This window comes from Meles meles, chromosome Y (assembly GCF_922984935.1).
Source record: "Meles meles chromosome Y, mMelMel3.1 paternal haplotype, whole genome shotgun sequence".
NCBI lineage: Eukaryota > Metazoa > Chordata > Mammalia > Carnivora > Mustelidae > Meles > Meles meles.
Genome location: NC_060088.1, coordinates 4,965,380 through 4,988,352, shown reverse-complemented (window position 1 = coordinate 4,988,352; position 22,973 = coordinate 4,965,380). Strand labels below are relative to the sequence as shown.

Sequence of the window (22,973 nt, the reverse complement as noted above, 5' to 3'; positions counted from 1 at the left end):
TTTGCACCACACCCAGTGCTCCATGCAGTACGTGCCCTCCCTATTACCCACCACCTGGTTCCTCAACCTCCCACCCCCCCGCCTTCAAAACCCTCTGGTTGTTTTTCAGAGTCCATAGTCTCTCATGGTTCATCTCCCCTTCCAGTTTCCCTCAACTCCCTTCTCCTCTCCATCTCCCCATGTCCTCCATGTTCTTTGTTATGCTCCACAAATAAGTGAGACCATATGATACTTGACTCTCTCTGCTTGACTTATTTCGCTCAGCATAATTTCTTCTAGTCCCGTCCATGTCGCTACAAAAGTTGGGTATTCATCCTTTCTGATGGAGGCATAATACTCCATTGAGAACACAGGTATTTTAAATTCTACACCAACCAGCAGGTTAAACTGCGTCCGAACGGAATTAATTGAGGCTCCGATCTCCTACAATAATTGATCAGATTACACCAAAATTGGATCACTGGTTTTTAATTTTTTAAAAAAAGATTTATGTCAGAGACACAGTGCACAAGCAGGTAGAGGGGCAGAAGGAGAGGGAAATGGAGAGAAGTAGATCCCGACTCAGCACAGAGCCAACGACATGGGGGCTCCATCTCACGACCCTGAGACCACGACCTGAGCTGAAATCAAGAGTCGGAGTCACAAACGACAGAGCCCTACAGGTGCTCGACGAGTTGTCGTTTTGTTAAGACCTGATTTCTTAGAGCAGTTTCAGCCTTCGGGTCCCACTGGAACGGGGAGGAAGGTGCAGGGACGTCCCCCGGCCGGCTGTTCCGCCACAAAGGTACCACCTCTCCCACGAGCAACATGAGTATGTTACAAACTAATGACCCTACAGCGACACACCCTACTCATCCAAAGTCCAACTTTTTCTTCTCATTCACTGTTGGTGCTGCAGGTCGAGGGGTTTTGGACAAACATCTACTGACATGTACCCACCATTTACAGTATCATACGGAGACTTTTCGCCGCCCTGAACATCCGACGTGGCATGGCCTATTTACCTCCGTGACCCCCCATGGCAGGCAGCCACGGATCTGTTTACTGTCTCTGTGGTTTTGCCTTTCCCGGCAGGTCACAGAGCTGGAACCCTACAGCACGGAGCGTCTGGAGGTCCACTTTCCTCCCTTAGTCATCTCGGACCGCAAGTTCCCTCTGTCTTCGCATGGCCCGAGAGCTCAGTTCTTTCTGGCACTGAGTAAGATCCGCTGTCTGGACGGACCACGGCTGATGTACCCAGCACCTCCCGGAGGGCGTCTTGGCGGCCTCCGGGCTTTGGCGGCTGTGAATGAAGCTACTAGGCACGTCTGTGCGCAGGTTTCCGTGCAGACATAAGTCCTCAGCTCCTCTGGGTAAACACCAAGGAGCACACGGGCTGGATCACGTGGGCAGACTATGCTGAGTTCCGTGGGAAGTCCTCACACTGTCTTCCCACGCAGCCGCCACGCCTCGCTCTCCCACTCTCCGTGCGTGCGACGGTCCCGCTGCTCCTTCTCCTCCCCCGCGTTTGCTGCTGTCGGTGTTTTGGATGTCCCCACTCCTCACCGCTGTGTGGGGCCACCTCGTCAGGTTCCAATCCGCGTTTCCCGGAGGACAGAGAAGCAGTGCATCTTTCCACGCGCTCGCTGCCGTCCGTACTCGACCAGTTTCAACGGATGGAGAGTCCTCGCAGCGCCACGGGAGCGTCTGGGCAGACACGGAACACAAGCAGCTGTGCCTGCAGTCACGTAACCCTGTCCTCCCTACAGCTCTGAGTCGGATGGGGCTTCAGAGCAGGGGGACCTTCTGGCCGGAAAAAGGCATCAAGAACATCAGACACCAGCTCGGAGGAGACGCCCACGTGCAGGGAGCGTGGGAAGCATGATCTGAAGAGGCTGGGATGGGGGATACTGTCTTGACAGTTTGGACGAGGACAGACCGAGCGCCCGAGTAGACAGCACGTGCTAACCCAAACGTGATCCGGCTCTCTCTGAAATCCTGGCCTTAGCAGAGCACCTGCGTCTATGAAATCCAAGAGAACGTTCACCATTATTTGAGAAAACAGTTATCTAGGACAAAGAAGCCGCACCTTGACTGGAATCCTATCAAAAGGCTGAAGAAACCAATCCTCAGGTCTTCCTTCACGACAGACCCTACGGAACCATTTAAAAAGTGATTCTGTAAGTCCTGGGTCGCAGCATGGTATGCGCACCGTCAATACCTCTAGCGCGGCTCTAAAAGTGACAGTGCTCAAAACCGGTTCAATCTCCTGCGTTCCTCATCGTGGTGAAACGCAGAATGGGCTGTGTCACGGCAATGACCCTGCAGGTCCTACTGAGAAAAGCTTTACTCCTGGGCATTCTGACTCCACCACGAAAATGGGACTTTTTCCAAATCGCCTCAAGAATGTTTCGTTGGGGGCACCTGGGTGGCTCAGGCAGTGGGGTGTCTGACTCTTGATTCTGGCTGGAGTCATGATCTCTGGGTCACCGCGGGATGGAGCCCTCTGTCTGGCTCCGCACCTAGCACGGTGCCTGCCACACCCTCCACACCGCTCCCCTCCCCACCCCCATTCATGCCCAGGCTTGGTCTTTCTCTCTTAAAAAACAAAAAGAAACTGAGGGTTGCCAGGGGAGGGAGGTAGGGAGAGGGTGGCTGGGTGATGGACATTGGGGAGGGTGTGTGCTGTGGAGTGTGTAAGCCTGACAATTCACAGATCTGTACCCCTGAAACAAATAATACATTCTATATTAATAAAAACATGTGGAAAAAAAAGAAAAAATTAAATGTTTGTTTGCTAAACTCGAGTAGACAATACCAGAGCCATCTACTATGAAAACACATCACTTTTTGTGGATTAAATACTATGAAATACAGAAATAGAACAAAAAAGAAACAGGGGAACAGTGTTCATTAGACTAAAATACATTAGACAATTAGACAACTATTTCACTAATGTAGCTCATAGGTGATGTATTCCTGTTAAAAAATCACACTGCTGGGGCACCTGGGTGGCTCAGTGGGTTGAAGCCTCTGCCTTCAGCTCTGGTCTGATCCCAGGGTCCTGGGATCGAGCCCCACATCAGGCTCTCTGCTCGGTGGGGAGCCTGCTTCCTCCTTTCTCTCTGCCTGCTTCTCTGGCTACTTGCGATCTTTGTCTGTCAAATAAATAAATGAAATCTTTAAAAAAAAAAATTACACTGCTGGGGCGCCTGGGTGGCTCAGTGGGTTAAAGCCTCTGCCTTCAGCTCAGGTCATGATCTCAGGGTCCTGGGATAGAGCCCCACATCAGGCTTTCTGCTCAGCAGGGAGCCTGCTTCCTCCTCTCTCTCTGCCTGCCTCTGTGTCTGCTTGTGATCTCTGTCAAGTAAATTTAAAAAAAAAAATCACACTGCTATAAGGGGCCCCTGCTGGCTCAGTTGGTGGGGCATGGCACTCTTGATCTTGGGGTCGTGAGTTCAAGCCTCACATCGGGCAAAGAGCTTACTTAAATAAAAAATTAGAAAAAAAATATAGTACTGGTGTACATTTTATTTTATTTTAAAGATTTTTATTTATTTGACAGAAGAAGAGAGAGATCACAAGTAGGCAGAGAGAGAGGGAAGCTGGCTCCCTGCCGAGCAGAGAGCCCGATGCGGGGCTCGATCCCAGAACCCCAGGATCATGACCTGAGCCAAAGGCAGAGGCTTAACCCACTGAGCCACCCAGGCGCCCCGTGGTGTACATTACATTTTAAAGTGGTGACTGTTTTTCAAAAACCAGAAAAATTATTCCAGTCACACGAAAGAGTTACCTGTCACTGGGAAACTGAGAAGTGGATTTTCTGCAAGATTTCCGTTAAAGGGGATGGTGGAAAGCCGTAGATGCCAACTCCCCTTCTGTAAGTCGAAAGGCAAAGGAAAGATCTTGGAAGAAACACCAGGTGGCTCAGTCACGTGTCTAATGTCGGAGAAACCTTTCTCTAAAATCTGCTTCCGGAGAGCAGCGCAGTCCCAACCCCGAGTGGTTACACACATTGCTGACGGCCCGGGGGCCCGAGAGCTTGGCGCCGGTGGGGTTCCCGGGTGGCCAGCTGATTCGGGCATCATATGCCGGCTTGAGATCCAAAAGGCAGTCTCCCATTCATCTTGCCCACAGGTAAAAACACAAAGCAAAAGACCCCAGTGACATACAGATGATATCAAGATGAAAGGGAACGATTTATCCTCCGAGAAACATCCCCAAAACGATCTGCAAGCATCACAGATGGTGATCACAGAGGCTGGGAGGTTCTAGAACTTCCCCAGTCCCAGGACGACTGCATACCTTCATCAGCCTGTGCTTTACGCCAACAGAGACACGGCCCTGGCTTGCGATCAGTAAGCAAAGCCGCCATCTGGGGGCCACCTGCCGCTTCATGGATGGGCACAACTGAACTCGGCCACGGGGTTTACACTTCTCTGAACACAGGCGGGGAGATCAGGAGGGGTCTGGTACTACAGACAGCACCTTCCCACTCAGGGACCAAGTCCACCTCTCCCTCTTCTTCTTCATCACGTAGGTCACGCAGTGGTTCAGGAATGGATACCTCCGTGGACCAAGGGCAGGAGGAACGTCTCACAGGCCCGCGAAGGTGCAGAGTTCTTACGCTCTGCAGCTGACCACGGAACTGCCTCTTTGGAAAGGGCTGTGGTAACGGAGCCCTTCTTAGCAGGTGACAGTGGCATTAGCCATTCACTGTCCGTGGGTATGCACGCTGTCATGTTCATGCAGATCTACGACGACTTAACCTCTTGGCACTGGGTCATCCTTGGTTGAGCTCAGGATCCCATCGTTCCAGAAAGTGCATCCATGAAGCTCTGGCCATTTCCACCCTGAGAGAGACTCCCTGCTGATCCGATTAAGTCCAGATGCACTTTGATGAGCACAACTGTTTCAGCATTCACGGGAGGGTCATTAAAACATATTGATCAATTTGAGCAAAATTGGATTTTGATAAGCTCTTCCAACCTCCCTCAATCCCTCAAGCTCCAAGAGTAAGGTGCTCGATTCTCCCGGAATCCTGAATGAGCTTAAGTGCTCCCTTGGTAGGAAATGCCTGGTCTCCATGATGTTTCACTGTGTATTTTCATGTCAGTCTAAGTATCGTAGCTCCCTGACTACGTGTTCTCTCCAAGAACACACTTTTTAAAAAAAAAAAGATTTTATTTATTTGAGAGAGAGAGAGAGAGAGAACATGAGACGGGAGGTTGAAGGGAGAAGCAGACTCCCCGCAGAGCTGGGAGCCCAATGCAGGACTCGATCCCAGGACTCTGGGATCACGACCTAAGCCCAGGGCAGTGGCTTAACCAACTGAGCCACCCAGGCGCCCAAGGACCCACTTCTTGATTGGATACTCAAGCTCCTCTGCATTTCCTGGTAAGTTATTAATTCACTCAAGGTTTTTTACATATCCTGTATGGGATTTCTTTACTAAGCGCTGGGAATGCAAAGGTAAGTAGGACATGGTTTCTGCTCTAGACCAGAGAAGGGCTTGCAAAATAGTAATTACAGTACACTGCAGCTCGGATCCTGGGAAAGGATGTGTGCACGGTGCCCTAAGCATGTAGAGGACGGACACCCAGCATGTCTTGGAAGAATCACAAAGACACTTGGATTAAACAACTCTTTTAATCGTTCCCTTTCCTCAGAAAATAGCTGGGGAAATTTGCTGGCTTTTTTTTTTAAGATTTTATTTATTTATTTTTTTGACAGGAGAGAGAGAGATCACAAGTAGTCAGAGGCGGGCAGAGAGAGAGAGGAGGAAGCAGGCTCCCTGCAGAGCAGAGAGCCCGATGTGGGGCTCGATCCCAGGACCCTGAGATCATGACCTGAGCTGAAGGCAGAGGCTTTAACCCACTGAGCCACCCAGGTGCCCCAGCTGACCTTTCTTTCTTAAATTAGGTAGTTAGGAGAACGAAATCTCGCCATTTGCGACAGTGTGAAGGGAGCTGGAGATATTATTCTAAACACACTAAGTCAGTCAGAGAGAGACAAACACCATATGATTTCAGTCATAGGTGGAATTTAAGAAAGAAGGGAACACGGGGGAAAAAAGGCTCACCAAGGGACAGACTCAAGTGTAGAGAAGAGGGGAGATGGGGGATGGGGAAACAGGCAATGGGGTAAAGAGGACGGTTATCCTGATGAGCACTGAGTCATGCAGAGAATTGCTGAATCACTGTATTATACACCTGAAACTAACATGACACTCTGTTACCTACACTGGAATTAAAAAAATTAAATCAACCTCTGACTTTCCTCCGTGATCATTCGCCGACAAAACTGTGAACACTGCCATCTCGCAGGCTGCACTGTACAGAATCTTCAGGGCATCCTACAGACCCCAGATTCCAGAAGCAGATCAAGTCATTAATGCCGGGTGACAGGAACTTCCACCATTTGGTTTCACTCTGATGGACGTCAGTCAACCGAGATGTGTTATTTCCCGAGGCCTGCCCGTCGGACTGGGCCATCCTGCAACAATGTGCGCGATGAGGAGACGATACTGTTACTGTTACCATCGCGAGATGCCCACAGGCCCGGACTGGTATGTGTACTGAATGCAGACGTCCCGTGTGCCCTTGGAAAGCCAGGCTACTGGCTGGAAAGTATTGTAGCTATTCTGAGGCATGGCTACTCTGGGTAGTCCTGACCTTGATGTCAAAACCAAGTCTGACATTGGCTGAGAAAGACACAGCTAGGATGACTGCAACATAGCCCGACAGAGAAACGACAGGTCAGATCTTTCGGTCAGAGTCCAATTTTCTTTGGGTTCCAGGTTTCATAAACATTGTCATTAAGCATGTCATATCCAGCAGGGCCGTGTGGGGTGTTCAGAAAACTAGTACTGCGACAGTTGATAAAACCGTTGATTTGTTTTCTCAGTTCAATGTTTGAAATAACAAAGGGCAGTATTCACAAGAAAGTGCTTTAAAAATTATAAGTGATGGGGGCGCCTGGGTGGCTCAGTGGATTGAGCTGCTGCCTTCGGCTCGGGTCATGGTCTTGGGGTCCTGGGATCGAGCCCCGCATTGGGCTCTCTGCTCTGCGGGGAGCCTGCTTCCTCCTCTCTCTGCCTGCCTCTCTGCCTACTTGTGACCTCTCTCTCTGTCAAATAAACAAATAAAATCTTTAAAAAAAAATTATAAATGATGATCAGTTGCTTCCTACATAAATCAATCTGGTGGGATGGGAGATCTCAATACTGCAAAATTTTGTTGGTTTACATGGAACAGAGCCTATTTCTACTTTGAACAGATCTTATCATCATAGAAAAATCAAGAAATGCTCTAGCTTGAGAATCTGAAGAAATGGAACTCTAAAGCAATCCCATATTCAATTTCTTTGAGAAGGAAAACAGCCTCCTCATGCCTCAGGTCCTCATCAGTAGGGGGCACGATTTATGTAATATATATAATTTACCATCTCAAAGACACTGGAGAGCGAAAGGGGTGGCTACCAGGTGGGACAGTGGGCAACAGGCACCAAGGGGGGCTGTCCCTTGTAAACATGCGGTTGCCCCACACGTCAGAGGGAAGCTTGTTGCTCAAGCCAGCCATGTTTGCCCCCTGGCTACTTATCAGCATCTCCTTGGGAGAACACACACACCGTACACACACACACGTGCTCACCAGTACAAATACGGATGCACGCACATATACTTAGATCTCTACGCCCTACAGCAGGCGAATTAAATCCAGTTTCCGAAAGTGAATGGAATCTTGGGCAACCGTCATTTTATAAAACTTCCCCCCAAGGACAGAAATATGCAGCAGGGCTGAGAGCCTGTGAACCGGATGACCTCCCGCTCCTAAGGTCTGGGATAATTCGTGAGAATGAATCTACGGTACTTGCTGCTGTCAACGTTTTGGAACCACGTGCTACTCTCATTTCCAGAACGCAGGATGGTTAATACCAGCAAGGTAAGAGCCAGCATTTACGGAAGAAGGGTTGCCAATTTACAAAACATGCTCTCAACACCACCTTTTTCTTCTCCCCCACATTACCCCGCGACAAAGCCAGATGGTGATGATTATTACAGACTTCCTGTGCTTGGGGAAATCCAGGCATGAAAGATCAGTTGTGACCAGATTACACAGCCAGCAAACAGGATAACCGACCCCGCGGCCCGATTCTAAGGACAGACGATGGGAGTCGGTGGGAGGGTTCGGTCTGACAGGTCTGAATTGCATCACTTACGAGCTTGACGAGCTGGGACAAGCTACTGCCCTGCTCTGTACGTTACCTCCGACATGCGAATCATACTGACGCGTTCCTTGCCGTGTCGCTGTACGCAGTACACGAGCGTTTACACAGCAGTCCCCAGTCCTGTGGCCAGTCAATACGAACGTTATCAGTCCTGCTACCCTATTCCTCCTGACTCCCTCCGCACCTTTCACTGCTGTAATTACTACCACCACCAGCACTAATCACCATCCCCACTACGGGCAGAGTCAATGGCCCTTCCGAGAGACGCTATTCCTTACCGTCTCTACCCTCTTCCCACAGACTCTGCCAAAACACCAACGTGGCACGTGAATGACCTTCAAAGGCGACACTATGAAACGAGACAGCCCAGAAGCGTACCAACACTGAACGCGGTCATCGTTGTCGGACACGGGCCGATCGGACCAGGGGCAGGCGCGAAGCTGGGTTCAGACACGTCAGTGACCAGCGGCCGTGGAGCTGTGCTGCTCCAGTCCAGTCCGCCTTGCAGAAGGAGCTCAGAGACCACCCGTGCAAGGAAGGCGCCGGGCTGGCTGTCTCCAAACGCAGCCCCTCCAGACGTGCTGCCGCGTGGGCATGAGGGCCCGCTCTTCTCGGGGAAGCTCCAGCCGAGGCTCGTGCTCGGTGGTCACTATGAGCGTGTGGCCGTGGCTGCCCCAGGACTGCCGCTCTGTGGCAAGCTTCCGATCAGCCTGTGCTCTCACCCAGTCCTCCCCCGACTCCCCCGCCTTGTGACACATACCCAGGGACACTGAGCCTAGAGCACCCCCATACATTCCAAACACCCCTGCCGAGGGCCGCAGGGCCGTGCCCTACACAACTGAGAAACATTATAAAAGATAAATTCCGAGGAATCGTTTTGTTCCAAAATTCTACTCCTTGATGATTTTCTAAGAGCGTATTTATTGGGAAAGTTCTATGATGTTATAAAATACGCTTGACTTGTCCATCTTCCTAACAGAGTGCCTACAGTGAGAAGCTGAAGGGAAAAAAAGTGATTATGGATCATGTTCTAGTCATGTCATCTTTGTTTTGCAAATTAAATTTGTTATGCCACATTAGCCCCAAGATACGAACATTTTAATAATTCCAGATCCATAAATTGCAAGAAAAATGAATTTGATTTTAAAATGTATTCAGTTCCAAGGAACTGGGTTCCTTGAGGATATATCTTTCATCTGAAGGCAGAAAAGGTATTCTAATGACTCCATTTCCATTTTCTCCACTTAATTTCATTCCTCATTTTCGTAGTTCATGCCTTTCAACATATTTAAAACATCAAACATAACCAAAACCTTCATGACAGACGGTAAACTGAAGTATTAGTTTGATCTAGTCATCTCAATGTTTCTATTATTATCACGGTTAAAAACAGTAACAACAGACTATTACCACAACACAGTATTCTCTGCTCTTTGCATGTATCGACTGATTTGGCTTCACAAACAATTTAAAAAAAATTTTAAAGTGTATTTACTGAAGCAATCTGTGCACCCAAGGTGCGTCTCACCTCACGACCCCAAGATCAATAGTCACATGTTCTTCCAACTGAGACCACCAGGTGCCCCCCAGAGCATTCAAAATTTCATTCATTCATTCAAACTTTACCGGGTACATACTGAGAACTACTGGCAAGTTACACGTTCTTAATGGGAATATTTTCGAGTTGAGGATAACAAGAGTGCAATAGTTACACGATTCTATGCACAAATCGTATTCTACGCTCCTTACATGTACGACCTCTCAGAGCTTCATACACATTCTGCAATGGGGTGTAATCATCACCCATAATGCCAAGATCAGGAACTGGGGAACAGAGAGGTCAAGTAACCTTCCCAAGGTCACACAGTTACAAGGGGCAGAGCCTGGCTCGGAACCAGTCAGCACAAAGCAGGAAAAAGACAGGCTGACTTAACCTTAAGCCACATCAATTAAATTTTTCATCTGAGAGTCTGTGTACGTAGGTAAACGTATCCATGCATGTGCCAACTGGGTAATTTTAAGTCAAACGAATCTGATGTAAACCAACGTAACCCAGTTTTAGAATGCAAGGAGTACTCACCCCAAGTAGCGGAGGCCGGTTCCGCATGCCTGGGCCGCCTGGACTCTCGTTCGGATGACTCAGGCACTCCTGGAAGTGAGATAACGAATTAGGAGCTGTCCGAGGCTTGGACCTATCTGGGGTTAGACCTCAACAAGGATTTCGCAGTTGCACAACCATCATTTTGTCAGTCAATTATCAGGAAGCATTCGCACAGTACCTACTGCACGCCATTCCCTCTGCCAAATCCTGGGGTTTTTCCAAGGTCAACGTGACTCTAACGGTCTCCCAAAGCAGCAGGCATTCTCGGCCCTTAATACAGCCATCATGATTCTGCACTTTGTTTTTACATATACATCTACAGATCTCATATATTTTTATGAAAAATGTATTTTCCCCAACAAAAAACGTGATGAGAAGTGTGCCATCGTTTCACGAGTCTCTTTAATGTCTGGGTAAGGGAAGACAATGGGAGCTCGTGTCTGCTGCATTCATCTCTTTGGGACACTGTTTTCTCGCTCAGCACCCCACCCACACACTGGAATTCCCACCTGCAGTCTTCAGTGTAGAACTCCCGAGGCTTTTACAAGCCACTGGACTCTGGGGACTGGGTGGGACGGGAGCCCTACCACCCTGTGCCGCCTTCCCTTCACGACCTGAACTCCTGTCTTATAATGGCTGTCACCGCTCTCCCTCATGACACGGCAGCCTACGTGTCTCACCCATTACTACATCCCCAGGGCCTGTGAAAATGCCAACACACAGCACCCAGTGTGGCTGAATCAATACATTCACGGAACGACAGTCCCAGGCTGTGGAGACGATTCATAACCTCTTACGCAGCCATGTTCACCAAAACACATCCTGGAAAGGACGAGCTCTAACAGACGGTTTTTAAAACCCTGCTCCATTAACACCGTACACATCCTTGTCTTCGGCATTTAAACTTCTAGCGCTAAGGCCCGTGGTGTATCAGAATTTATAAATTCATGAAGACCTAAACATTAAACAGCTTGGTTATTAAAATTGGCAGGGAGAGGTCACCGAGGTGGAAACAAAGCCTAGTAGGTAACCAAACGTTAATATCGAATCTAATCTTTGTTCTGGTCTCATTCACTAGCGGGCATTACCCTGTGCTAAAACGATACTCACCAGTCATCACTCACCAGACATAAGATGTCGGGAAGCCCACAAGCAAAAAGGAGTGTTACATATATTTTATAGTATCAGCCCATTCACTACATAATCAAGTTATTGTCAGTTATCTGGTTATCTCATATTTATGGCCTTTGTATAATGCTTTGTATTAAAACTTGAGATAGCAATCTCCAGAGAGTAAATTACACACTACACTTACCTAGACGGGTGTGTGATACATAACCACACATGGAAATATTACAAGCATCGTCAATATTTCTCTAAATCTGTATCGGTATTCTCTAGATCTTCTACAAGGAATGTGTGCTTCCTTAGAAACAAGAATAAGATTTTATTTCTTAAAAAGCTAAACTCTAACAGGAATAAAAACAACGGACACTTGTTTTGTGAAATAATTATTCCCATTGAGTGCATTCCTGTATCCACACACAGCTTTATGGCTTATTGTCATGACCTAGACGTTATTTTCGCATTAGCTTTAACTACAAAAGCTAATGAATAACTATACTAGCTAATACAGAAATCACCTTATGCCTATTTTTAAATTTTTTTAAAGACTTATTGGAGAGAGAGTGCGCACATGTGTGCACAGGAGCTGGGGGACGGGCAAAGGGAGAGGGCCAGAGAGACACCTGAAGCAGCCTCCGTACTGAACACCGAGACCGACGCAGCTCTTGATCCCAGGACCCTGAGATCACGACCTGAGCTGACAGGAAGAGTCGGACTGTGTAACTGACCGAGCTATCCAGAAGCCCTGCCTTGTGCTTCTTTTTTAAATTTAACCTTCTTCACTTAAAAAAAAAAAAAAAAAGTGAATTCATAATGTGGACTTAATATTAACTTGTGCCTTATCTGGCAACACAATGAGCATTTTAAATACAATCAAACATTAAAAACAGTCGAAACAAGTATCTCTAACCATGTGACATAATTCCATTCAGGACGGAATCTAGTTGGTCTACGTTTGAAATCAGTAAGAACCGTGCAGAGTACAGGTGAGGAAAGCCGAGGAGGACGGGGACACAAAGGATGGCCATTGACCTAACTTACCTTTCCGGTGTTCACGCGTCTACTCTTACATCGACGTTTCAGTCCTGACAACCCCAAGCAACAATTCAACAAACACTTCCACGGAGTACCATCACATTTCATTAGTTCCTTTTCTGCAGCCTGTGTCCTGAAAGTTCAAGCCATCACAGATCTTGAAATTACGGCAGTCGTTACATGTCAGGCTGGATCCTTTCGACACGCAGACTTCGGAGCCATCGTCGCTGCTCATTCTGTAGTGTTCCAAATACGGACCACACCTGTGCGGCTGGAGATGTCATTTTTACCTTAGAAATTCAGTGAAGGTACTGTAACGAATGCTCTTGAGGGGCGCCGGGGTGGCTCCGCCGGTGAAGCGTCTGCCTTCAGCCCAGGTCATGCTCCCAGGGTCCTGGGATCAAGCCCCATGTTAGGGCCCCTGCTCAGCAGGAAGCCTGCTTCTCCCTCTCCCCCTTCCTTTCCCCCCACTGCTCATGTGTGTGCATGCGCTCTAATAAATGAATCTTAGGGGAAAAAAGATTGTTTTCAAGAGTTTGCGTCAATTATATACTTCTTTCCAGTTTTAAAAGAAAATAAGAGATATAGTAGTGGACACTTACTAAATGGTGACCACACTTTTTATTTTTATTTACTTGACAGAGAGAGAGAGAGAGCGCGCGCGCGCACACACATGCGCGTGCACACAGAGGGAGAAGCAGAATCCCTGCGGAGCAGGAAGCCTGACGTGGGACTCGATCCCAGGACTCCAGGATCATGACTTGAGCCAAAGGCAGACACTTCATTGACTGAGCCACCCAGGCGCCCCAATAAATGACTCATTCAGATAGTCCTGTGATAAAAACAACCAGCAGGAGTCTTGGTTCCTAAGTCTGGGAGGTGGACAGTGATAGGCGAAGAGGATGGGGAGCCAACGACCTCTTGGAGATGCCCTACCTGCAGAACGAAACTAAATGAAACCCACGTGCTTGATCCAGCCATACCTGCAGTTCGCCCGACGTCTAAGCTTTGAGATTATTTCAACTAGCAATTCGCTTCCTGCTTCATCCAGTTAGATTTCTGAAACATGCCAACTAAAGATGCCCCCACAGTTACAAACATTTACGAGTCTTCAGTTCTCTACCAGAACCTGGCAAAAACCAAGACGACAGTCCCTGCTCCAGATGAACTGAGCACAGAGTGTGGAGGCAACACAAGTCTGCCGAAATAGAAAGTCACAGATGCGACAACAATGCCTCATGCACTGACAGAGAGGAAGGTAAGGCAAATACTGACAGAAGGTGGCTGAACACCACCCAAAAGGATATAAGGAGAGAGCAGAGCCTGCTCTCGGTCTTGAAGAGGAAGTAGGACAGAACGGAACAGAAAAATGTACAAGGACATTCCAGTAAGAAAACAGAGTGAGCTGAAGGCATGAAGTTTATCTGCAGGATTTTTTTTTTTCCCTAATGCCTAGTCCAGCCCTTGTCATGTATTAGACACCAAACACAATTTACAGAGTGAGCAAAGGCATAAAGATAAATGATTGGATAAACAGTTTCTTTAGAGATAAGGCCTTGGTCAGTGACATGATGGCCTTTTACGACATTGCTCCTACAGGAAATTAGCCTCTTTTTACAATAACCTACTCTACGCCACAGCTTCCAGGAAAAGTCATCATCAAAATGAGTTACTGCTGAGATGGATAAGTGCAGAAAGGCGAGCTTTCATTCATTTCTGGGTTGCTTGTATTTTTTTCTTTCCCAGCTATGAACAAGTTCTCTAAATGCTTTAAGTAAATAAACAAACTTACAGGTCATAAGGACTAAGGACTTGTACCATTTTTCAGTAAAATCATACGTATCTAAATATGAAGGAACGGTGATTACAACTTCTGACCAGAGAAAGAACGGGTTCAAGGTTCCGAAGCCTACGGTGACGCCACAGCCCACGTCAGCACAGAATGAGAGCTCAATACTATATTAATTCACTGCCGGAACCGTGTAGGAGAGCTGAGTCTCTGCACAGGGCGTGCCTGGGGATGAGGGGGACCTGGGCGGATAATCTGTGCACCTGTGTGGATGTGGGAAAATTGTTTTAATTCCAAATTTTCACCTACTGCGTGTATTTTTTCCTTTCGTGCTCGTTGCAAAAGTTACACAGGAAAACGCGAAAGAAGGACTGGCAGGTTGAGGAAGGTCAATAGTGAAGTCATTATTAATCATGAGATCCCAGTAAATAGAAGCAGGTGCTCAGGAAAGGAAGGCGTTTTGCAAATAGGAAACAGACCAAAATCTTTATTTTTGTCTCCATGAAATGAGGTGATTAGGTAATTGGATGTTTTAGCAATTAGGGTGTTTCTTTGGATAAAAGCAGCAGCGATGTTTAAAACCAGTCCTCCAAATTAGAAGAGAGTATTTTGGTAAATTTAATAAAGCCGAAAGCATCAAAACTGACATTCTGTTTACCACTCAACAATTTAACTTACCTGCCATTTACATTATCTCCCTAATCATCTCTTCCGCTGCAAGAACATCACGTAAGGATAGCAAGAAGGACAATTTCCATCTACCTGTACGAGCCGTGGACCACGAGTGCGGCCAGGTCACAGAGTACAGCTGCTGAGCAACACAGCGTTAAGAGCAGAGGACATGGATTTCCTTCTATTGTGCTTTCTGATATTTAGGACGCTGTAATGCATTTGGTACCCCAACCCACCACGTGTGTATCAAAGATCTACACCTCTTTCCCATAAAATATATTCAAAACGCCGGTTTTAAAAGATGCCCTATCTTATGCTTATGTACAACATCACCCACAAGTGCCGTAATTCATTCCTATAAGCCAGTGGAAACACTCGGAACGTCTTCACCATCTCTGCTGTCCAGTGCAAACATGTAGCACATTGGGAATGTGTTAAATCAGAAAGAAGCTTAATGTTAGAAATAAACGAGCTTATAAATCAATGTCAAATTTTAAAGATGTCTGTTTCATAGAAATGACTTGGTATTCAACTTCTCTGCCATGGAAAGACCTATAGATGACTGTACACTCCTCGCGGCACCCAACCAGAAATAAACCACACTTTAGAACGTCTACTTGGAAATGCCTTCAGGTGTTATGGAAGTCCTTTGTTACGTATGCATACACACGTATGGAACAGAAAAATACATATAAAACACGTAATTCATGCATCTCTTGAAAAAATATTTTCCCATTTAAAAAGGATTCACTTAGGGGTGCTTGGGTGGCTCAGCTGGTTAAGCGTCTGCCTTCTGCTCAGGTCAAGATCCTGACATCCCAGGATCTGGCCCCAGGACAGGCTCCTGCTCCATGGGAAGTTGGCTTCTCCCCTCCCTCTGCCCCTCCCCATTGCTCGAGTGTGTGTGTGTGTGTGTTTCTCTCCTAGTGCTCCTTTGAGTAACCGGTTCTTCTAGCAAATTGCTAGCGAGAGAAAATGGTCAGATGCAGCGGGAGAAGTCCATCTCTTAGTGAGAACTGCCTTGCAAGGTTCAGAAACGCGGTTTTCACCTTCAGAAAGCAAACAGAAAATGGGGGGGAGCCGTTGGGGAGTAAGTCTGGGACAATCATAGCTGCAGCCCCAGGCTTAAGAAATGCCCTCACACCTTTCCCCTGCTTCTGTTTCCCAGCCCTGACTCCCCCTAGGCTGCTTTTACTTGGGGGCTGGCCACCTCTGGGTGGTGGCATTCACTGGTGACTGTGTGTCCTTCTTCAGAGACAGCGACCCGTAGGAAGGGACAAGGCCTGTCTCCCTGTGTTTAGCGGGGAAGTTCTCCTCCATGACTGCAAACTCGCCTCTCTCTCAATTCCACCGTGCTTTTAAAACAAGGGAGTGCTTCAAGTAGGCACAAAGTACAGGCCAACACGGACTGTTACCACACGATGCCCCTGGCCCCCGAAAAGGGCACTCCCGTGCGGTCCACCCGTGTGGCCGCATCCCCCTGCAATCAGGATCAGCACCAGGGGGTGACAGGGTGAGGACTCCCCGAAAAGGAGGGAGGGCGAGGGTGTTGCAGGGGCAATGAATGCCCCCCACAGAGGTATCAGTATGTGTTAAGGTGGTAACATGGTGGCAACAAAATAACACTAGGAGCACAGCCGACCGGAAGAAGAGAGTAGACTCAGAAACGCTGAGAGACGGTCCACGGTCCTGTCCTGGGGGCCCGAAGTGTGGCAACAACCCCTTCTTCTGTACCCTTCCCCCTCTTTGTGGAACACACGATAAAATCTTGTGGGAGGACGCCGGGCACAGGGACAGGACAGTCAGGTTCAGTCTGTTTTCTCTCCAGGTGTCTCTCCAAGTTAAGAGATTCCTACTCCGTAGCTCAGGGCTCCCATCCAGAGCACCTGCGTGCCCAGGACCCGCACAGGATCAGGTCCCTGTAAGGATCAATCAACCCTGCCCCCTAGAGTCTGCATCCCTGATGGGGAAGAACTGAACTCCCCCAACTTTGCAAGCCCTGGACCAACAGCCCGTTGGTGATACAATGAATGCTTAAGAAACGTGTGATAAATGGCTAAATAAATAAACCAGTTCAAAACTAAACTACTAAGGAAAACCGAGAAGCAAAAACCAGCAAATTAAAAAAAAAAAAAAAAAAAGAGGTCTTAAAGGGCAATTAAATTACTGTATATTCAGAAGAGTAATTTAGTTAAATCCAATACCCAAATCATATTTATTGATGGCACCCTAAATGTTATGTCTGGTCTTTAAATTGCAAAAACGAAATGTGAATGCATTGGAAATCCTTCCTTAGCTTAGGAAGCTAAGTGTGTTAATTAGCTGTGAATATGATCAGGGGAAGAGGCGGGAGAAAGGAGACTAATTTTTAAGAGAAAGTTTAACACGGTAAGAATGAACTTTTGGGGGGCGCCTCGGTGGCTCAGTGGTTAAGCCGCTGCCTTTGGCTCAGGTCATGGTCCCAGGGTCCTGGGATCAAGCCCCGCATCGGGCTCTCTGCTCAGCAGGGAGCCTGCTTCCTTCCCCTTTCTCTGCCTGCCTCTCTGCCTACTTGTGATCTCTCTCTCTGCCTGCCTCTCTGCCTACTTGTGATCTCTCTGTCAAATAAATAAAAAATCTTTAAAAAAAAAAAAAAGAATGAACTTTTGGAACGCTTTTCCCGTGACACTCAGATGTAGCGGAAAGTGACTCACCGGCGGTTGTGCTCATAGTGGGAGATGTGCCCTTCCCTTTCCGCGGAGGCTCTCGTCGTCCTGTGTTCAAGCAGGCTGCCCCGTGACAATGGTTTCATCTCGGGAATCTGCCTGGTGGCAGCGTCCACCTGCAAGACACAGCTGCTGGGCTATGCCCCGGCCAGCGTCTGGCCAGGCGGGCTCTGTCTCTGTCTAAACATCCAATGTCACCGCATCACCGTGAGCCCAAGCACCCCACCCGCTAGACAGGGGCCTTCCCAGCCTTTAGAAGCATGGCCAGCCACGGGGGTGGGCTCTGCTCACATGCAGGTTCTGCATCAGGAGCTCGGCTCAGAGACCTCAGATTGTCCTTTCTGGGACGTTTCCTGGAGGGTGGTCTCAGGCGAGGACCACCGTCTGCCCCGGAGTGCCAGAACCAAGGGCTTGTCCTTCTGCATTTCCCCCAAGGACACTTGCCCCTGCCTCCCCTCCATTCTCAGGGCGGTCAAGAACTCGCCCAGGAGTTGGGCCGTGCTGAGGCATTACGAGGTCGCCAGCATCAAGGGTCTCAGCGCAGGACACAAGGTCTCCCTGAGTCCTCACGTGCAGGGCCGTCGGTGCGGTGGGCCCGAGCCCCGGTCCCCGCACCCGAAACGGGGGGACCCAAACCCTCGTACAGGCTGTGCGGGGGCCTGCCCTCGTCTGGGTCTTTGAAGGCAGGGCCGGGGCGCGCGGCTGTTTCTGCTCCGCAGCCGCAGACGAAGCCTGTCCTGCAGCCAGGGGCCCCGGGCACCTCCAAGCGGGAGTCTGCGGCTCCTCCGGGCGCGCGTGTTAGGACCGCCCGGGGCAGGCGGCTGACGGGGCAGGTCGGCGGGCTGCAGGCCTGCTGTGCGCCTCGAGCTCGCGTGCTGAGCACCAACACCGTTGCCCGCAACCCACGGGGCAGACACGGACCCCGAGAAGCTCAGAGAGGTCAGGCAAGCTGCCCGGGGTCACCCAGCCTCACGAGCCCAGGGCGGACGCCGGCCTAAGTCCACGTGCGAGCTTTCCCGGAACGCTTAGGTAAAAACCAGCCACAGGAGCTGAAAACGCCAGGAGGCGGTCTGCCCGCAACCCGGCACGTGGACGCCGCCCTCGCGGCCAGCTGGACCGCCCCCAGAGTGAGGAAAACAAGAGGAGAACCACTTCCGGAGCAAGGCGCGCGGGGGGGGGGGAATAAGCGCTTCCGGGGCGCCGCCAACGAGGGTCGTTCGGGGCGGGCAAACTCGCACGTGACGGGCCCGCGCGCAGGTGCCGCTAAGACGCGCGGGCGCACGAAAGCGCATCGCTGCGTATCCAACACAGCAGGACTCGAGACGACACGGGTGCCCCTTACCCGCGCCGCGGGACGCCGGGGTCAAGCGTCGAATGTGCGCCGCCATCTTGAGCCCGGTGGCTTAAATACGGTGGGCGTCGGCTTGATGACGTCGCAGCCCCGCGCCGCTAGGCCCGCCCCGACCCTTTTCCGCGAGACCTTCCTGGGCAGTCCCTCCGCGAGCGTGGGGCAGCTCTGATTGGCGGAGCTTTGTTGAGTGACGGCGCGGCCCCGCCTTCCGCGTTAGGGGGCCGTTCAACATGGAGGTGCCTCAGCGCTGCATTGGTAGGGCAGGGCGCTGGGCGGGCTCTGGTCCTCAGAGGTCTCTCCCCGAGGTGAGCGGGCCGCAGCCGTTCCGCAGTCCCCGGGCTGCTGCGGCGGTAACCCCCGCCCGCCCAGGTCCCCAGGCCCTCACGGTGATGCTGGGCCTGCGCGTGCCTGCCGCCTGGACGCTGAGCGCCCCCAGTCCAAACGAAACCCAAACCGGGGCTCGGCTGCCCGGGCCGATCCCGCTCCCGAGCCCAACAAAGGTCTTAGGCCCCTGAACTCGAGGCCCGGGCTGAACGCCTCGGCGTGGGGGAGGGGTGGGGGGGCGGAGACGAGACCCCGGGGGGCCTCCAGGTGAGCCGCTCTGCGGCTGCGCGGTGGCGTGCACCTGTTCCCCTGTCTGTCTCGAGACCCTGGGCGAGCACGTCCATACGCTGCTTCGTGGGCATCATTGTTGTGTGTTCATTAGGGTTGGGGTTTGGGGTCTTCAGTATCCACACGAGTGCCTGCAACGCGAGTGTGGGGCCAGGGCGGCAGGGGCTTTTGAGGTGCAGTGATGCACTTGCCAAGAGCTTGCGTGTGCTTTGTTAGGAACTCGCTACTATGTAGCGAATCGACCTTCCACAAGAGTAGCCATCCCCCAAGAAGTTCAAAAAAGATCAACAACAAAAAAAAGACCGCAGGCCTTGCCACATGTAACGTAGGGATCTGTTTCTTGCCGAGTACATCGAATAGCAGATTTGCAGTCTTGTGTGATGAAGACATAGGACACTTCCCTTTTTTAAAATTAATACAGCTGTATTGGGCCAAGATGAGAGAGTTTAAAAAAAAAGTTTTCTTAAAAATGTTGATACTGAATGAGATTTTCATGGACGATACTCTGTTTCGCACAGAAAATTTGTATTAAAACAAAATCTTGGAAGGATGAGGCATGAGACAACACGGCACGTGCCATAAACTGTACCGACCCACGGCCTTTTTTGTTTGCTTGTTTTGGGGGGATTGATTTATTTATTATTTTTCCGGGGGTTTGTTTTGCAGCCAGAATGAAGCACATCAACTTGTCCTTTGCAGCATGCGGGTTCCTGGGCATTTACCACTTGGGGGCAGCATCTGCACTTTGTAGACACGGCCAGAAGCTCCTGAAGGATGTCAAGGCCTTTGCAGGGGCTTCTGCAGGATCCTTGGTGGCTACCGTCCTGCTGACCGCACCAGAAAAAATAGAGGTAATGAACTTGTCACCGGACTGCATCCCTCGCCAGCAAACGAACACCCAGCCACCGACATGAAGGCTACCCCCACCAAGTGAACCGTAGAGAAATAATCCTTTGCCTGGCTAACACAAAAGGTTAAGAGTTTTCTATCAAAATTTCATCATTATGCACCTGTCTTCGGGATTTGGGAAAGATTATTTCGGATCACAGTGAGACAAGGAAATAAAATGCCTTCCCCTCCCCCGCCCCCCACCTTGGGTGCTATTTAGTCTTAAGGTCCCAGCTCTGTTTCTTTCAAGCAAAGGATATTTCTTCTTTATCTGATCATGAAAACACCAGCCCTGTTTTCAAGACCCGGAACACAGGGCCGATAACACTTTGTTCCCTCCTGTTTACAAACAGGTGTCTAAACAAAAATGTGGACCAAGAATTTCTATTAATCAGAATGATGTGGATATTTTATTTTTCATTCTCACGGTTAAAAAACTGTGAATTCCAAGCAGTCTATCCAAAAGTTATGAAAAATAACCTCATTAGGCATTACCCTGAATGCCATCTATCTTGTAAAAATGCTTTCTGCTTCTAGACAGCAATCCTGCATTTCGCAGACTGGGAGAACTGTCTTCTATAGGTGCCGAATATCCTATTCACTCATTACTTACACACTCCAGTGGCTTTGAACAACAACTCAATAACGAACTCGTTCGAGCCCGAGAATAAATTTAAGTCACATTTTAAATGTCAAAGCTACAAAACTTCAAACATCCAGACTCTTGTTCTCATCACCTAGGATGAGCTGCTTATGTAGGAAAAACTGGATTTGAAGCCAGTCATATGAGAATCCACTTGTGTTTTCTTCCTGTCTCTGCACGGTTGCGTTCTTGGAAACCAGAGAACGGATGCGGTGCCGTACAGATCGCACAGAATGAGAATCTGAAGGCAGTGAATGTAGATGTAAGATGTGAACACCCCCCCCCCCCAAAAACTAGCAGAAGCATATGAGCTGAATTTGCAAGCTCGTTCCTTTCCAGAACTCTTGAGGCCAGGGACACCGAAGGGGTTGTTTTCTCCTCAATGCCATCTTTCCTTGATGTGGGGCAAATTCTCAGCTTTGCAATTGAACAGATTTGGTTTTGAATCTTCAGATTTAGAGCTGTATTAAGTGTGATCTCCAAGTCATGTGACTCAGAAATACTGCCATAATATAGCCACTTAACTGAAACTCTGTGGTGTTCAGACACAGACGGTTCCTCTGGATCTGAGACTTGATATCATATTTCAAGCCAGATTACCTGTTCTTGTATCTTTTCTCAGTGAATTCGAGCCCCTGCTGTATTGTCTAGCTGTGTGGGCGAGATTGGGTGGGGGCTGTTGGGTACATAAAGGAGCAGGACGTACGGAGTGCTCACACTGGAAGGTATGAAATGATTCTCTGTCTTTACCTGGACCATCCTCATTTCTCCTTTGTCAAAATAAATTTTCAGCCCGTTGACTTAAGGTTATTTTATTTCTTTTTTGTTTTTAGCATTTGAAATACACCATTGCTTTGAGTGTTTTAGCAAACTGTTTTCTACTTACTCACATCCGTGTTAGCTCAGTTCTTGCGGATGGTTCCTCGAGCTTTGTGGTGTTGTGACAAATACGTGAGTGATTAATCTAGTTCTGAGTTTGTGCATGTATAATTAAGAGGAGCACCTGATGCCGGATGTATTTTAGGTGGCAGGCAAATTTAGACGTCCGTATGGAACAGCTCAGCGCTGCAAGCCTTTTCTCAGCCCCTAATTTGCAAGGCACGGTGTGAGATACAGCGGAGAGCACAAAGATGAGTCAATCCGTTGCTTAATCAGTTTCCGGTGCGGTCAGGGGATTGTGTGTCTGTGTGTGCATGCATGCTCTGTGTGCGTGTGTGTGTGTGTGTGTGTGTGTGTGTGTAAGTAGAATTCATACCAGAAAGTAGGTGAAGTGGGCAGTCTGGCCTGGTAGAAGGAGCACACATCTTGGGGACAGCTTCTGGACAGCAGCCCTGCGTCCACTCCCGACCAGAAACCAGCACCTCACAAACACAAATCTGGCTGTCTTACTCCCCCTCCCCTCCCCTGCCATCCACAGGGCTCTGTTTGGACTTAGGACAGGATCCAGACTTCTTGGGCAGCCTCCCATGAGCCACTGTGACTTGGTTCTCCACTGGGTCACTGATGAAGACTTTCAGGCCAGTGGCCCTTGCTGGCTTGTGCTCCCAGCTGTCCCTGCCGGTCTTCCTCATCTGCCCCCATCTCCTGTCCCGCTCCTCCTCACGTTAGGTCTTACCCTAGCTGTCTCCCTGGAGGCAAGCCTTGGTTGACGGCCACTGTGTAACATCTCTGTTGCTCCTTACACTAAATGACCACAAACTCAGTGGCTTAAAACAACACACAATTATCGTCTTAGATTTCTGGAAGTCATAGTTCTGGAAGGGTCTCCCTGGGCTAAAACCAAATTCTCAGCCAGGCAGTGCTCCCTCTGGGAGCTCTGGAGGAGAATCTGTTTCCTTGCCCTT

General features: G+C 49.3%; 1 protein-coding gene and 1 long non-coding RNA gene across 10 annotated transcripts in view; one reads left to right on the top strand and one right to left on the bottom strand.

Moving 5' to 3' along the window:
- Window positions 1-244: 244 nt before the first annotated feature.
- LOC123935821 lies at window positions 245-18,761 on the bottom strand. 2 transcript variants are annotated; one of them, XR_006817026.1, is made up of 4 exons: window positions 18,280-18,761; window positions 17,624-17,751; window positions 10,289-10,357; window positions 245-2,001 (listed from the first exon to the last, which is right to left on the bottom strand). It is a non-coding gene; the product is annotated as an uncharacterized LOC123935821 (long non-coding RNA). The 2 variants fall into 2 exon arrangements; XR_006817025.1 differs by having other exon boundaries at window positions 17,927-18,757.
- A 162-nt stretch (window positions 18,762-18,923) lies between these two features.
- The window catches only part of LOC123935818 (patatin-like phospholipase domain-containing protein 4), a 28,370-nt gene continuing 24,320 nt past the window's right edge, over window positions 18,924-22,973 (top strand). The window contains exons 1-3 of one of the 8 annotated variants that reach the window (XM_045996620.1): window positions 19,313-19,486; window positions 19,815-19,923; window positions 20,298-20,449. Coding sequence is in view for 6 of the 8 variants with exons in the window: in XM_045996614.1 (XP_045852570.1) it covers window positions 19,217-19,241; window positions 20,265-20,449 (210 nt within the window). In the remaining 2 variants the exon portion in view is untranslated. The other 7 variants (XM_045996615.1, XM_045996616.1, XM_045996619.1 and 4 more) reach the window with 7 other exon arrangements.